General features: G+C 41.7%; 1 protein-coding gene across 8 annotated transcripts in view; it reads left to right on the top strand.

Moving 5' to 3' along the window:
- LOC129697415 (ensconsin-like) overlaps positions 1 to 17177 on the top strand; it is a 104960-nt gene that overhangs the window by 85659 nt on the left and 2124 nt on the right. For all 8 annotated transcript variants that reach the window (XM_055635929.1, XM_055635934.1, XM_055635927.1 and 5 more), the window contains 8 exons: positions 15 to 193; positions 4693 to 4852; positions 7346 to 7529; positions 9894 to 9995; positions 11140 to 11190; positions 11270 to 11336; positions 15454 to 15595; positions 16769 to 17001. In XM_055635929.1, coding sequence (XP_055491904.1) covers positions 15 to 193; positions 4693 to 4852; positions 7346 to 7529; positions 9894 to 9995; positions 11140 to 11190; positions 11270 to 11336; positions 15454 to 15595; positions 16769 to 17001 — 1118 coding nt within the window. The remainder of the gene's footprint in view (positions 1 to 14; positions 194 to 4692; positions 4853 to 7345; positions 7530 to 9893; positions 9996 to 11139; positions 11191 to 11269; positions 11337 to 15453; positions 15596 to 16768; positions 17002 to 17177) is intronic.

Genomic DNA, 17177 nt, shown 5'->3' on the forward strand with positions numbered 1-17177 from the left:
TTTCTTTATAATAGATTATCGTCAAAAACATCGTCTGCAGCGAATCCAAAATTGCTTATTTCACCACCTGGCTCAGTAAAGAATTCTTCAATTCTGAGACCACCTTCACCTGGAAATGTTCGTCCAACCAAAGCATCTGAGTGTGAAATAAAGGAGCAAGAAGAAGCTAGTTCAAAAACTCAAGATAATACAGGTAAACCTTCACATCCTAGAGATGTGATAGATTCATAGAGTTATACAGCATGGAAACTAGCTACGTGGGCCAAGTCATCCATGCTAACCAAGATTCACCCGTGTTTGGTCTATATCCCTCTAATCCATACCTCTCCATACACCTGTCTAAATGTTCTACACATTGTAAATTGTCAGGTCCATCACTGGTGGTCATTGTCAGGTTACAGATCTCCCCACCATCGACGAATGCAAAGCCATACTCACGGATTAAACTGGAGGCTCATGTATATGTTAGGCATGTGTTGCAGGACTTGCATGTCATCGATACTTATAAGGTGAAGCCAAGCAGATCAGGCAAAGCATAGAAACATAGAAAATAGGTGCAGGAGTAGGTCATTCAGCCCTTCGAGCCTGCACCGCCATTCAATATGATCATGGCTGATCATCCAACTCTGTATCCTGTACCTGCCTTCTCTCCATACCCCCTGATCCCTTTAGCCACAAGGGCCACATCTAACTCCCTCTTAAATATAGCCACTGAACTGGCCTCAACTACTTTGCTTCACTCCTCGACAGGCTGGATGCTTTCCATGCTCGCAACAAAAGGGGTACCAGCAATGTATCTTCACAGCCCCGCGGCAATCCAGAAAATATTGATGTCAGAAAATACTTCCGTAGGGTGAATCATCAGAACGTTTCTGGCCCTGAAGTGTCAGGAAATCCGGCATGTTATCGAATACTCAATTGGTCTTCAAGTGTTGAACATTCGAAATTCGAAAGTTCAAGAACAAAGGAATTTGCGGAAAATGGTGGACATTGTCATGTACATCATGGTTACTTGTTTCCCCACCATCCAAGGGATTTACAGAAAAATCATCAAAGATCCACACCACCCTGGCCACCCTTCTCGCTGCTACCATCAGGAAAATTGTACAGCGGCATGATAATCTTCTAAGTTCAAGAGCAGCTTTCTCTCAACAACAATTGGGTTCTTAAATCATCCTGTACAATCCCACCCTCTAACTATTTTGTCCTATGTACCGTAATTTTTACACTATCCTTGTCTTGGTTAATTAGAATAACTAAATCAGACTATGTCAACTATGTCAGACTCCCTTTCATATACTACAGCTCTGCCTTTAATACCATTATATACCATCCAAGCTCATCACCAAACTCACAGGATGGGGTCAGCACTCATCTCTGCAACTGGATCCTCGACTTCCTAACCAACAGACCCCAATCAGTGAGGATAGGAGACAAATCATCCTCTACAATTATCCTCAACACTGGTGCTCCGCAAGGCTGTGTTTTCAGCCCCTATCTTTATTCCTTGTACACCCACGACTGCGGCCATGTACAAATTTAATTCAATTTTCAAATTCGCAGATGACATCATCATTGTGGGCCAGATATCATATAATGATGTGACAGAGTAGAGGAAGGAGATTGGGAACCTCGTGTACTGTTATTGGGACAAGTTCAAAGTTCAAATTTATTTGTCACATGCACCATAAGGTGCAGTGAAATGTAATTTACCATACAGCGTTACAATTAAAAAAGGACACAATAATAACATAATTCAACACAGACATCCACCACAGCATTCTTCACTGTGGTGGAAGGCAATACAGTTCAAACAGTCCTCCTCCCTCCCTTGTTCACCCATGGTCGGGGCCCTGACCCTCCGTAGTCGCCGCTACGGATAGCACGATGTTCAAGCCCGCTGGTCGAGATGGTCGGAACGCCAACGTCGAAATAGGTCGAGCATCCTAATTGGCCACCTCCTTTCCTGAGACTGCGGCTTCCAGATGTTGTAGGCCACAGGTCAGCGGTCAGTGCGTTTCTCCGGAAATCCTTTGCAAAGGGGCCTGCGATGTTAGGTCCCCACTGCACCGCTACTGAAGCTCTGGACCCGCGATGTTAAAGTCCAGCTGTGCCGGCGCTAAAGCTCTGGGCCCGACTCCGGGAAAGGCCCCACCAGACCAGCTGTAAGGCCGCGAGGAGGGGGGGGGCGAAGAATCGACAAGGAAGAAACAACGAACCTGCTGCAGGCGAGGCAGCCGACTCACAGCGTCACCGGAAACCTTTCTCAACATCAGCAAGACAAAGGAGATAGTGATCGACTTCATGAAGCAAAGCAGTACACATACCCCAGTTTGTATTGATGGTGCCGAAGTAGAGTTGGTCGAAAACTTCAAATTCCGAGGAGTCAATGTCACCAACAACTTCTCCTGGACCGCACATAATGAAGAAACAAGCAAGAAGGCACACCAACGCCTTTACTTCCTTAGAAGGCTCTGGAAGTTTGGAATGTCCCCTACAACTCTCACCAACTTCTCCAGGACGTATCACGGCCTGTTTTTGGAACAGCTCCATCCAGGACCACGAGAAATTGCAGTGAATTATGGACGTTGCCCAGACCATCACACAAATCAACGTCCTTCCTATTGATTCAATTTATACTTCACATTGCCTCGGCAAGGCCAGCAGCATAATCAAGGACGAGTCGCACACTGGTCACTTCCTCTTCTCCCCTCTCCCATCAGGCAAAAGGTATAGAAGTGTGAAAACACACCACCTGTTTCAGGGAACGCAACCAGCGAGCAGTGCTGAACTACTATCTACCTCTTTGATGACCCTCGGACTATCCTTTGCTAACTTTATCTTGCACTAAATGTTATTCCCCTATCATGTGTCTATACACTGTAAATGCATTGATTGTAATCATGTATTGTCTGTCTGCTGATTGATCAGCAGGTGACAAAAGATTTTCATTGTACCTCGGTATGCGTAACAATAAACTAAACTGATAACTGAAACGTTTGCTATTATATCATGAAAATAGTTAACAATTTTCTTTTATGAAAACTTAGGCTGGGAATAAGTGAGCTTGGCTTTGTGCTAGGACTGGTGGAGTCCCCAATGCAGAGGATACTAATGAGGTCCACTTTGTAATGTTTAAAACAGTTCAAAGTTAATTCACTGTTGGATTTGTGCAAGTGTTAATGCAAATCTACAATCCTTCCAGGAAAAGTTGAGGTTGAATGTCTCAGATGCTATTACAGTTTCCTTTTGGACTCTAGTCTGATTTCAGCGATCAGAAGGAGCTGAAAAATCCTTAAATTTAGTTCCTTCCAGAAATTCATCTCCATTTTACATTTGCCCCATGACCAAATGCAAGACATGAATTTTAGCAACAGATTTTTTTACTGTAATGTTATACCTCACCTCCAACACATGACTTGTGTTGGTGAAATGATCTTAAGATTTAATGGAAACCATGTAACTTTGCACAACTACCACCCTGAACCAAGATTGCTCAATTCTCATGGTCGAGTTGCAGTGTGTAAGCGCGGCTAGTTTTTGCATATGCATGGATGCTGAACTCCATGCCATTGCCGACTTGTTGATTGAAACGTGTAAAAGAGTTAATGTCTTCTACCAATCTGTTCAATGTTCAGGGTAAGAATCTGGAACTTGTAATATTCCTATACCTTGAAAGTCACCTCTTCATAATGACAGACGCACTATGAAATGCATCACCATCTTCCATGCACCAGCACAGTCTTTGGACAATTGCAAAAAGGGTGTTGGAAGATCAAGAACTCAGACCTGGCCCAAAACATGTGGACTAACTGACAGCAGTGATCTTTTCATCTGTATGCGTCAGGATTACTGCATTAGGCACTTCATGGCACTGGAAAAATACCATTACCGCTGACTCTGTAAAATCCTGCACATTTTCTTGAAATAAAGAGGAACAGTCATGGTTATCCTCTCGCATATTAATATCTCCAATATTGAGGGGGGTTTTTTTGCACCCAGAGCTATGCTGGCAGACTATAATGTTTGCATTTAGACACAAGAAACTACAGATGTTGAAATCTTGAGCAAAACGTAGATTTCTTGGAGGAACTGAGCATGTCAGTCCCTATAGTAACATTTGTGGAGGGAATGACAGAAGATGTTTCGTGTCGGGATCCTTCAGATCGATGGAGAAGTGGAGAGAAAGCTGGAAAAGGGGTGGGGGTTGGACAAAGCTGGGTAACGGATACAGGTGGGTGGTGTGGGGCAAGATGATTAGTAGATGGGTAGAGATACTGACAAAGACAAGAGATGCAAAGCAGACAAATAGGTGTTGGATAAAGATAGAGGGAGAGTGAAATGTAATGCCGGAAGGTGACAAGCTAAGGCTAATGGCAGAGGTTGGTATGACAATGGGATCCCACCACCAGTCACATTTTCCCATCTCATCCCTTTTCTGCTTTCCATGTAGACCATTCTCTCTGCAACGACTTGGTTTCTTATCCCTTCCCAGCGTGGGAAAGTATTGAGGCCAAGATCATTTACAGTTCTATTGAATAGCAGAGGAGGCCTGAGTAGTCAATTGGTCTACTCTTCTACTTATATTTGTGTTTTTTGTAAACTGGAAAAGCGCGGAATCAATCTGTGGATGATTGATTATTTAAGAGAATGGATTTATTTTTAAACGTTATTTATTTTCTATTTGTCTAGAAAGCATTCCGGTCACAGTTCGTGCTACTCCCGGTAAGGTCTCAGCAGGTACCACTGATTCAGCAGAGGCCACAAGGCTTCTGACTGAGAATCGGCGAATAGCACGGGAACAGAGGGACAGGGAGGAAGAAGAGAAAAAAGAACAAGAGGAGAGAGAAAGGTACATTATTTTTTTTCGTGTATGTCAGGGGAATTGCTTTGTTCTGTCTGAAAACAATTCTAATATAATTTTGTCAAGTAAGTGGGTTTGGAGTTTTGAGAAATCCAGCCTTTTGGATCATAATTGGGAGCTTGGTGTTTGCCTAATTAGCACCAAGGACTAGTTTCATCTGTCACTCTGCTCAAGGACTTGTATTGGTTTTCAGTCCAACAAAATTCTTACCCTTGTTTTCACATCCATGCCTCGCCTAGAACCTCCCTATTTCTGTAGACGTTCCAGCTCTACAAAGTTCTGAGCTCCTCAAGTATTTCAGTAATTTCGACAGTCAAATCAAATCAGTAACAAAATCGGCCTACTATCACCTCAAAAACGTAGCAAGATTAAGAGGACTCATGTCAGTTCAAGACTTAGAAAAACTTGTACATGCCTTTATTATTAGCAGGCTAGATTATTGTAACGGTCTCCTTGCAGGTCTTCCGAAAAAAACTGTCAGGCAGCTACAGTTTGTTCAGAACGCTGTTGCTAGAGTTCTAACAAAGACCAAAAAATTTGAACACATTACACCAATTCTTAAATCCTTACATTGCCTCCCTGAATGTCAGAGAATTGATTTTAAAATCCTGCTGCTCACCTATAAATCACTACATGGTTTAGGACCAAAGTATATCACTGACATGCTTCCACTATATAAGCCTTCTAGACCGCTAAGATCTTCTGAAACCAATCTGTTGTGATTCCCAGAGTAAATACAAAACATGGGAAAGCAGGATTTAGTTATTATGCAACAAATAGCTGGAATAAACTTCCTGAAGATTTAAGACTTGCCTCAGCTTTGACCACTTTTAAAACGAGACTGAAAACTTTTATGTTTACTTTAGCTTTCAGCTAAATCTTAACTACATTGCACTTTTAACTTTTGCACTTTTTATAATGCATTTTTAATTTTACTTTTCTTTTCTTATGTGAAGCACTTTGAGTCTGCCTCGTGTATGAAATGTGCTATATAAATAAAGTTGCCTTGCCTACTTTGCTGATGGTTGTCATACCTTAAGCTGTTTAATTTTTGGAATTAGCTCCCTTAAAGCTCTCAAACTCCTTCATTGCGGCACGCCTTAAAACGTATCTTTGTCCAAGCTTTTTGCCTCTTGTCTAAATAGCATTGTCCAAACTAAAGATTTTTAGGACCAAATTAGCATGTTTTACTGGGTTAATCCTCTAGCTGCAATGTATTCATGAATTGCTATTGGTTTTGAAACAGCCATTAAGACTATTGCGATATTTACAACTGTTAAGAAAAATGATTTTTTTTTAAGAACTTAAGTTCATTAATAAAAATAAAAACAATATACAAGGATTTCTGTTTGAAATCCATGGTAAATATTTCTCATCTGTATTTAGTGTGGAGAAAAACATGGGTGCTAGGGAACATAGAAAAGGTAACAGTGACGTCTTGTGAGCACACCTTACAGAAGAGGAAGTTCTAGAGGTCTTGAAAGGAATTAAAGTGGATAAATCCCAGCGACATGCTCAAATATATCACTGGATATTATGGGAAGCTAGGGAAAATATAGTAGCGCATTTGGAAGATATATTTGTATCATCGTTAGCTATGGGTCAAGTGCCAGATGACCTGAGGGTAGCTAAAGTTGTGTCTCTATTTAAAAAATGCTGCAAAGCAAAGCCAGGGAACTATAAACATTTGAGCCTAATATCAGGGGTGGCTATGTTTTTGGAGGGGATTCTGAGAGAATGGATCATCGTGCATTTGGGACAGTCCGCATGTTTTATGTGGGGAGAATTCGCATCTCACCAGCTCAATAAAGTATTTTGTTGAAATGACCAAGATGATTGAGGGCAGTGTATTAGAATATGTCTGCGTGGATTTTAGCAAGGCCTTTGATAAGGTACCACATAGTAGGCTAGGATTAGATCAAATGGGATCCAGGGCAAGCTAGCAAAATTACAACCTACATAATTATCTTGAAGGTAAGAAAGAGGGAGATGGGAGAGGGTTGTTGTTCCAAACAAGAGACCGATGTCACACAGATGTTTGTGCTGGATCAGCTATTGTTTGTTATTTAAATTAAAGATTGGAAATGAATGTAGTTGACACTAAATTTGATGGTATAGTGGACAGCAACAAAGGTTATCTATAATTACACCGAGGTCCTGATCAACTGGGCCTATGGGCTGAAGAATTGCAGGTGGAGTTTAATTCTGACTAATGCAAGATGTTATATTTTAGTAGAGCAAACCTGGGCAACACCTGCACCATAAATAGTTAGGCCTTGAGAAATGTTATTGCTCAGAATGACTTGGGGGTGCAGAAAGATTGGTAGATGGTGGTGAAGAAGGCATTTGACACACTTGCTTTCATTGGTCAGTGTAGGTAAGGCAATTTGGACCAAGGACCAAGACCTTAGAAAATAATTTTCACTTTGATGCTCTTAATCTGCATATGTCTGAGCCAATGTTTATGTATTGCTGTTAAAGGCAAATGAAGGAAGAAATGCTGCGTCGTAAAGGTGAAGAGAAAGTGCGTCGTGAAGAGGAAGCTCGGAAACTTGGAGAAGAAAAGACACTTCAAGAACAACAGCAAAAAGTTGAAGAGGAGCGTCGACTTCTGGAAGAAAAGGCTCAAAGAGACAGAGATGAAAGAGAGCGATTGCAGAAGCAAGTGAGTTCATTTTACAAATTCTGTACGTGAGATTTGTATGCTTTCAATGCCACTGTAGGCACAAATCTTCTAAATTGTGCAAAAGCAAAATGATCCTGCACCACAATACAATTTCTAATCACCTCAATGTTAATGCCCCCGATTGGCCTGAGGGAAATTGTAAAAATGCATCTGCACGTAAAAGTTGCTTTAAGCATTGAGGATTGTTGCCATGATCAAATAATAATATTCCCCATATCACGATTAAATAAATAGTTATGGACCAATCCAGCCTTTTAGTATTTATTCCCCTGACAGATGTAAATTATGCTCCGTAACTTGTCTGGTTTTTCTTTTATGTATTGTGGATAATTTGCAGCTAATGCTTGCTGCAACCAGGCAGTCAAACTGATCATGGCCCAAAATCACCTGGATGGCTACTGGCAGCTATTGGCATCTGATGGTATGCTTGTCTCACAGTAGGTTGCACATTGTTGTTGTGCAAAATAGTGAATAATTATTATGTGCCTTTGCAAAATTCGTGCATATTTTTTAAATTGTGGTTCCGTTTTGTTGTGTAGTGAGAGCTGTTTAAGTAATATGTCTGCATCATTTAATACGTCTTGAGTATTACATAAAAAGATAGGAATTAATCTAGCCATAGAACATACAATAACTCTTCCTTTGGATAATAGGCAAAGATACTAAATTGGTCATTGCACTAAGATGATTTCAGTATAATGCAGTACCAGGCAAGTATGACAAGGTGCTGCAGCATTAGTGTTGCTGCCTCATGGCGCCAAGGAGGTAGGTACAATCATGATCTCTGAATCTGCATATTCTTTCCATTTCTCTACAATTTTTCTCCACATGTTTGGGTTTGTCTGCACAGCCCAAACTAAGCTTGCAGATTAAATGGCTAGAGTAAATTACCCATTTTGGTTAGCTGCAAAAAGAATCAAAGGTGCATTGGTGGGCATGTTTCAGATGAGAATAAATTATGGGGTACAGGAAATAAAGAGAAGGGGAATGAGACTTAAGGAGGTAGCTTCCTCTTTCTTTGTGGACTGTTGGCTCTCCTAATCGTTAGCAGGACTTGGAGAAGCAAATATGCAGTGAGATCACTGATGGGTGTAGGAATAATAGGATTGTAATAGTATATAGATTGTAATGGATTTGGTCCTTAACTATTTAATCGTGATATGGGAATATTATTATTTGATCATGGCAACAATCCTCAATGCTTAAGCAATTTTTATGTGTAGCTGCATTTATAGTAATAGTAAATATTTCTTTCTTCCTTCCCTCCCATTACAATTACTGGTCTATTATCCTTGGTTCTGAAAATAGCTGCTTATGTTTTTTTTCCCCAATGAGCCAATGAAACTCACCGGTCAGCACCAACTACAACCTACGAGAACCTTCAACCTCCTGGCAACCCACGGACCTCCTGCCGAACCACCTACGGCACGAGAATGCTCGCTACATGTTCAAAAAATTTGCAATGACCATAATGAGGTCGCAACTATTTCCCAGAATACGGGAACTCCTCATGACCATGAAGGCGACTACCCGGCAACCACCCGCGAATATGTGGCGACCACATAGTCTCCTGCAGTCGTCTAAAAAGTCGCCTAAGTGGGACAGGCCCATTACCGGAAGACTGGAGAGTGGCGAATGTTGTGTCTTTATTTAAGAAGGGCTGCAAGCCTAGGCCACGGGTCTACTGTGGTGGGAGAATCCAGGAGTGGATTCTGAGATGCAGGTTCTATATACATTTCAAAAGGCAAGAACTGATTAGGGATGATAGACACAAAAAGCTGGAGTAACTCAGCGGGACAGGCAGCATCTCTGGAGAGAAGGAATGGGTGACGTTTCAGGTCCAGACCCTTCTTCAGACTGGGCTTAGGAATAGTCATGTATCCCAATGGGATATAGGGATAGGGATAATTAAACTGATTAGGGATAGTCAGTATGGATTTGTGTGTGGGAAATCATGTCTCTAATTTGATTGTGTATTTTGAAGAGGTATTGATGGCAGCACTTCTCTGTTAATTAAAGTCATCTTATGCACCATTCCTCTATATTCATATTTTTCATTTATTACATTTTCTAAATACATTATAAAATAAATAATAACATAAAAAAACAAAGGTAAGATTAAATAGGAAATACAGATAAAAAACGCACGTAGATCTGAACGAGCAGTTCACCATCTGAATGGGGTAGACATAATGGAGAATACAAAGGGACAGTGATATTCCACTTCGTCAATTACGTTGTTTATGATTAGCAGCCTGAATTTCTATCTTCAGTTTCAGTTTAAAATCTCTAAGTACCTATGGCATTTTCAGGGTTGATTTTGTACATTTCATATGTTTGTAGAAAGAGGAAGATGATCGTGCTCGAGAGGAGGGCGAGAAGTTAAGGAAAGAACGTGAAGAGCATTTTCAAAAGGAAGAACAAGAACGCATGGAAAGGAAAAAGGTAAGATTTGACATTAATAAAAAGTTGGTTTGCATCCACTGTATGGTACGGACTGTCAATTTTTTTAATACAGCTGTCGACCACCACCCTTTGATTTTCGGGTAATTTCCCTAGATAACAGTGTGTAGGCAATGAAGGGATATGGATCATGCGCAGGCAGATCAAATCCGTTTTATCTTGGCAGTGCGTTTGGCACAGAATTGTGGGCCGAAGGGCCTGTTCCTGTACTGTACGTTTTTGTTACGTTTCCTTGGCCTACATTTGAATTATTTTGTTCATTTTTACCCCAAAGGCTGCTGAATCATTAAAGTTTGCTCAAACCTTTACATATTCCCTTGGTAGATGCAAGAAATCCTTCATATTAACAGTCATGCTCATTGAATTTATTAAGCAAGTAGAAGAGGCTGCAAAAGAGTAAATGTGTTCTAGATTTTGGGGGGGTAAGGGGGAAACCGCTTCGATCGCCTCCTCCATGGAGAGGTGACTTTTTCCAGGTCGCCTCCCCCATGGCCTAACATCAAGGAGATTTCCCGGAGACGCACTCGGGGCTTCAGCGGCGGGCGCAGCGTGGACTCTCGTCGTGGAGCGGGTGAGCCCTCGCTGGAGGGGAGCACTCCGTTTCGCTGGCCCGGGGCAGCTGGCAGCCTGAAGCCACGGTCTGCAGAGTTCCAGCTGGTGCGGCGTCTACAGCCCGGGATCCCTCGTGGGGGACCCGGGGCGGGAAAAAGAAGCCACCACTGCCGGCCTGCGGCCAAACGTGAACTTAACATCACCCCTGGAGGGGAGCTTTGACCGCCGGCCCTGCAATCTACGGTGCTTCTGGCTGCGGCGGAGACTTTAAATCTCGACCGTCGGCCTGCGGCCTACACCAACTTAAAGCCGCGGTCTCCGGTGAGGAAGAGCCGATCCTGGACTGACTCTGGACTCTGGTCCTGTCCACGGGGGGGAAATGGAGGAGGATTGGCCAAATTTTGTGCCTTCCACCACAGTGATGAATGCTGTGGTGGATGTCTGTGTTACATTTTTATTGTGGTTGTGTGTTCTTTATTATTGTATCGCTGCTGATAACTCAAATGGAATTAACACATTGTGATAAACTTATGTATAAGGGATTTATTGTATTGATTGAATTTGTATTTTTCAGAGACTTGAGCAAATTATGAAAAGAACAAGAGGATCCAACACTCCAGAAAAGGTATTCTCTCTCTACCTGCCACAAAGATTGTGTTGCTCCATTTACAGTATTTATTCTTACTGGTGTTTTATTTTAACAGGCGGATAATCAATTGTCTACAGAAAAGGGAAATGGGGAAGATCATAAACAAGCAACACCTGATGAAGGTAATGTCTAAGTACTAATATTGCATTGCTGAACAGGTTGTGAGTTATGCAATTAATCTTTATTATGACTATGCTCAAGTCCTCATTGTTCTTCTATTATTGTGCCTTGTTGAAATAAACAAAGATGTTCCATTTTAATGGCACTTTCTTATGGATGAGCGGTAGATATTATTGGTGAAGAAATTTCCATTGGAGACAAGAAAGATTATAGTTGCTGTTAATTGGAGGACGTCAGTGAGCCTGACAGCATCGGTGGAGGCAGAGGAACGGTCAGTGTTTCTGGTCTAAAATCTGCAATATGGTATGTTTTAAACTACAATTTGAGAGGGAGAAGGGGAAATTGGAAGTGTCGGTATTATAATCGAACCAAGGGGACTATGGAGCCATGAGGGAGCAGCTGGCCAAAGTTGACTGGAAAGATACCCTAGCAGGGATGACAGTGGAACAACAATGGCAGGCATTTCTGGGAATAATTCAGAAGGTGCAGGATCAGTTCATTCCAAACAGGAAGAAAGATTCCAAGGTGAGTAAGGGATGTCTATGGCTGATAAGGGAAGTTAGGGACAGTATAAAAATAAAAGAGAAGAAGTGTAACATAACAAAGATGAGCGGGAAGCGAGAGGATTGAGAAACTTTTAAAGAGCAACAGACGATAACTAAAAAGGCAATATGGGGAGAAAAGATGAAGTACGAAGGTAAGCTCGCCAAGAATATAAAGGAGGATAGTAAAAGCTTCTTTAGGTATGTGAAGAGGAAAAAAATAGTTAAGACCAAAGTTGGACCCTTGAAGACTGAAACAGATGAATTTATTATGGGGAACAAGAAAATGGCAGATGAGTTGAACAGGTACTTTGTTGTGTCTTCCTTAGTGAAGACGGATCCAATCTCCCTGACGTACTAGTGGCCAGAGGATCTAGGGTGACGGAGGAAATGAAGGAAATTCATATTAGGCAGGAAATGGTGTTTGGTAGACTGATGGGACTGAAGGCTGATAAATCCCCAGGGCCTGATGGTCTTCATCCTAGGATACTTAAGGAAGTGGCTCTAGAAATCGTAGATGCATTGGTGATCATTTTCCAATGTTCTATAGACTCAGAATCAGTTCCTGTTAATTGGAGGGTTAATGTTATCCCACTTTTTAAGAAAGGCGGGAGAGAGAAAACTGGGAATTATAGACCAGTTAGCCCGACATATCAGATTGTTAAGGGCTTGGACACACTAGAGGCAGGAAACATGTTCCCGATGTTGGGGGAGTCCAGAACCAGGGGCCACAGTTTAAGAATAAGGAGTAAGCCATTTAGAACAGACGACGAAACACTTTTTCTCACAAATGGTGATGAGTCTGTGGAATTCTCTGCCTTAGAGGGCGGTGAAGGCAGGTTCTCTGGATGCTTTCAAGAGAGTGCTAGATAGGGCTCTTAAAAATAGCGGAGTTGGGGGATATGGGGAGAAGGCAGGAACGGGGTACTGATTGGGGATGATCAGCCATGATCACATTGAATGGCGGTGCTGGCTCGAAGGACCGAATGGCCTACTCCTACACCTATTATCTATTGGCATCGGTGGTGGGGAAGATGCTGGAGTCAATTATAAAAGATGAAATAGCGGCACATTTGGATAGCAGTAACAGGATCGATCCGTCAGCATGGATTTACGAAGGGGAAATCGTGCTTGACTAATCTTCTGGAATTTTTTGAGGATATAACTAGGAAAATGGACAAGGGAGAGCCAATGGCTGTAGTGTACCTGGACTTTCAAAAAGCATTTGATAAGGTCCCACATAGGAGATTAGTGGGCAAAATTAGAGCACATGGTATTGGGGGTAGAGTGCTGACATGGATAGAAAATTGGTTGGCAGACAGGAAACAAAGAGTAGGGATTAACGGGTCCTTTTCAGAATGGCAGGCAGTGATTAGTGGAATACCGCAAGGTTCGGTGCTGGGACTGCAGCTATTTACAGTATACGATCAATTATTTAGATGAAGGGATTAAAAGTAGCATTAGCAAATTTGCAGACACAAAGCTGGGTGGCAGTGTGAACTGTGAGGAGGATGCTATGAAGATGCACGGTGACTTGGACAGGTTGGGTGAGTGGGCAAATGCATGGCAGATGTAGTTTAATGTGGATAAATGTGAGGTTATCCACTCTGGTGGCAAAAACAGGAAGGCAGATTATTATCTGAATGTTGTCTAGTTGGGAAAAGGGGAAATACAATGAGATGTAGGGGTTCATGTGCATCCGTCACTGAAAGTAAGCATGCAGGTACAGCAGGCAGTGAAGAAAGCAAATAGTATGTTGGCCTTCGTAACTGGAGGCATTGAAACATAGAAACAGAAATTAGGTGCAGGAGTAGGCCATTCGGCCCTTCGAGCCTGCACCACCATTCAATATGATCATGGCTGATCATCCAACTCAGTATCCCGTACCTGCCTTCTCTCCATACCCCCTGATTCCCTTAGCCACAAGAGCCACATCTAACTCCCTCTTAAATATAGCCAATGAACTGGCCTCAACTACCCTCTATGGGGGAGAGTTCCAGAGATTCACCACTCTCTGTGTGAAAAAAGTTCTTCTCATCTCGGTTTTAAAGGATTTCCCCCTTATCCTTAAGCTGTGACCCCTTGTCCTGGACTTCCCTAACATCGGGAACAATCTTCCTGCATCTAGCCTGTCCAACCCCTTAAGAATTTTGTAAGTTTCTATAAGATCCCCTCTCAATCTCCTAAATTCTAGAGAGTATAAACCAAGTCTATCCAGTCTTTCTTCATAAGACAGTCCTGACATCCTGACATTGAGTATGGAAGCAAAGAGTCTTTCTGCAGTTGTGCAGGGCCTTGGTGAGACCACACCTGGAGTATTGTGTGCAGTTTTGGTCTCCAAATTTGAGGAATGACATTCTTGCTATTGAGGGAGTACAGTGTTCACAAGGTTAATTCCCAGGATGGCGGGACTGTCATATGTGGATAGAATGGAGCGGCTGTGCTTGTATACTCTGGAATTTAGGATGAGAGGGGATCTTATTGAAACATTCTCCTCACATTTTTCCTATTGAGTCGAGAAAGATCTTCCCGTCGCATTCTCACCTATATTTCTGAAGTTTTTAATCGTTTAAAGTTTTAAAAACAGCCCGAAAAACTCACCCTTTTTGGGGGGAAAAACCCCGAGTGACGTCACAATGCACTCGCAAGGCAGGATGGGATGCTCCGGAGGGAGGGGCACTCCAGCGCTCGCGTGGCGAGGGTGGTGCCGCGGGCCGTGGCTGGAACCGAGTCTGGTAATTGAGTTGGGTGTGAGAGCCAAGCCCGGGACTTGGGATGGGGGCGTGACCGGGGCCGAGAAAGAAGCCGCCGCTGGATCCAAGGACAAGCCTGGGTCCGGGGTCAAGGACGAGCCTGGAGATGAAGTTGGGGTCTGACCTACAGCCCAGGCAGCGGCTGTATGTCATGTTGTTACTTGGGGGCGGAGCACCAAGGCAAATTCCTTGTATGTGAATACTTGGCTAATAAACATACTTACTTCTTACTTACTTAAATAAGCAGCTGTCCCCATTTATTGGTAGGGATGCATTTTATGAAATGGCATGATCACGGGCATCACTTTATCCATTTGTGCCTTTCATTTTTGGATCAGGTGGGATGAATTGCATTGTCTCTTGTGGTCCAGTCTGACAAAGCTAAAGACTATGAAAGCATTTGATAAGTTGGTTGTAAAGAAAATATTTTAATTTACGAGGCAGACAAATTAGTGATCATAAGAGAATCAATTCTTCCCTCCCCCACCTTCCAACCAAGAGTAGATTAGATGTGGAACTTTCTATCGTGAGGCAATTAAAGCAAACAAGCTAGTCATGTTTTAAGAGAAACCAATTGGGATAGATGATTGAAAGTAAATGGAAATTAATGTTACATTGATGAATGGAGAGCAAAGAAGCTGCTGTGCAACATAATTTCCAATATGGATGATGGATGACAAAAGTTTGTTTTGTGCTGTAAATATTAGTTCTAAGTAATATTCTTGCTATATCCAAAGTTCTGCATTGTACAAATGTTCTATTGTTCATGTAATTTATTTTGTCATTTCTTAAGTAGCTGATATAATGTTTTTACTTAATTTCAGAAACCAGCCAGAATCCCGATTTCATAACAGAAACAAAAGTGACAACTACGATCCCTGATGAAGTAACTAACAAAGAGTCGGTAATTCAAGAAATGAGCAATGACGGAGAGTTTGCAGTTCATTCTCAAACAGATATACAGTGGTAAGAGGAGTACTAATTCATTACACAAGAATTGGTTTCTGATACATAAATCTGTAATCCAAATTTTGTACTAAAATATACAAGATATGCGTAAAGTGCAGTGTATTGGATGGGTAAATTGCGGAATGCTGGTCTACTAATTTTAATTCCTGCATCAGTAAAAATGTTAAATCACTAAAAACATAACTCAAAAAATGGGGAGAGCCTCTATAAAAATTTGGGGGAAATGTCATTCAGCACAATGATTTGAACAGAGTAAATTTGGGCAGCGCAAAATCTTTTACAGGGAGTTATAATTGAGATATTCAGAAATTGCACTTGTGAAAGTCCTAACTTGTAGGTCATATATTTGAAGGAAAAACATATTTGTGATAGTATGGCACAGTCATAGCTACACAACGCATGTGATTACTAATTCTGCAAATCTGCAAAATGATCTCATTCACATGATAGAGACAAAGGAGCATAACTGTCCAAAGATAGACACAAAATGCTGGAGTAACTCAGCGAGACAGGCAGCATCTATGGAGAGAGGGAATGGGTGACGTTTCAGGTCGAGACCGTTCCTCAGACTGAAGAAAGGTCTCGACCCGAAACGGCAACCATTCCATCTCTCCAGTGTAGCTGCCTGTCCTGCTGAGTTACTCCAGCAATTTGTGTCTATCTTTGATTTAAACCAGCATCTGCATTCCTTGCTACAGCATAACTGTCCATTCAGTTGCATCATTTCATCCTATTTCAGATATTCCCTTTGTTCTATGCTTTGCCTTCCCAAACCTTCTTTGGCACTAAAATTAATTTGCTTTCTCTTTTCCGTTCTGATAAAGATTCTTCAACGTGAAATGCTGCTTCATCTTTCACAGAAGCTACCTGATGTGCTAACTTTTACCAGTTTTTTCTATTTTTATTTCTGATTTCTAGCATCTACAGATTTTGTTTTAAATTCTCATTCTTATACTTTGGCTTTGCAAAGAAAAGGTTCCACAAACTAAAACTAGATTGCTCTACTTTCAAAATAAAGCATCTTTGGAAGTGTACATTTTCTGACAGATTAAGCTTTTTAATCATATTGGTCCAAATAAAATGTCAACAATCACGACAAATTGTCTGCAAATCTGGTATCCGTGTATGTAAAATACTTTACAGACCCTTTTTTAATCTCTTATTCTGTAGTCCTTCTGCTCAGAACATCATTAGAGAGAATGGTGTTTCCACAGAGGATGAAAGCTTTGAAGATTACATTGATCTTGCATTTGGAATGTCTACCAGAGTAGCCACAGAAACCATTAATGACGATTGTAAGGATGAAGTTGGAATTCCAGTGAATCCAGTTATTGCATTTGAGGAAAATGGATCCATGGAGTTATTAACCAAAGTAGATGGCATTCAAACTCAGCAAACAGCAGGTATGCTAGTGTTGAAAAGTTGAATAAGGTCATAGCGTTGATGTTGTAACTCCCATGATGTTGATCCAAGTGACTAATGTCCCTTTGTTTAACTTAGCATTATGTTCGGCATGAACATTGTGGGCTGAAGGGCCTGTTCCTGTGCTGTATATGCTGCTATTCCTGCTAAGCTCTAT

Source organism: Leucoraja erinacea, chromosome 5, assembly GCF_028641065.1.
Source record: "Leucoraja erinacea ecotype New England chromosome 5, Leri_hhj_1, whole genome shotgun sequence".
Lineage (NCBI taxonomy): Eukaryota > Metazoa > Chordata > Chondrichthyes > Rajiformes > Rajidae > Leucoraja > Leucoraja erinaceus.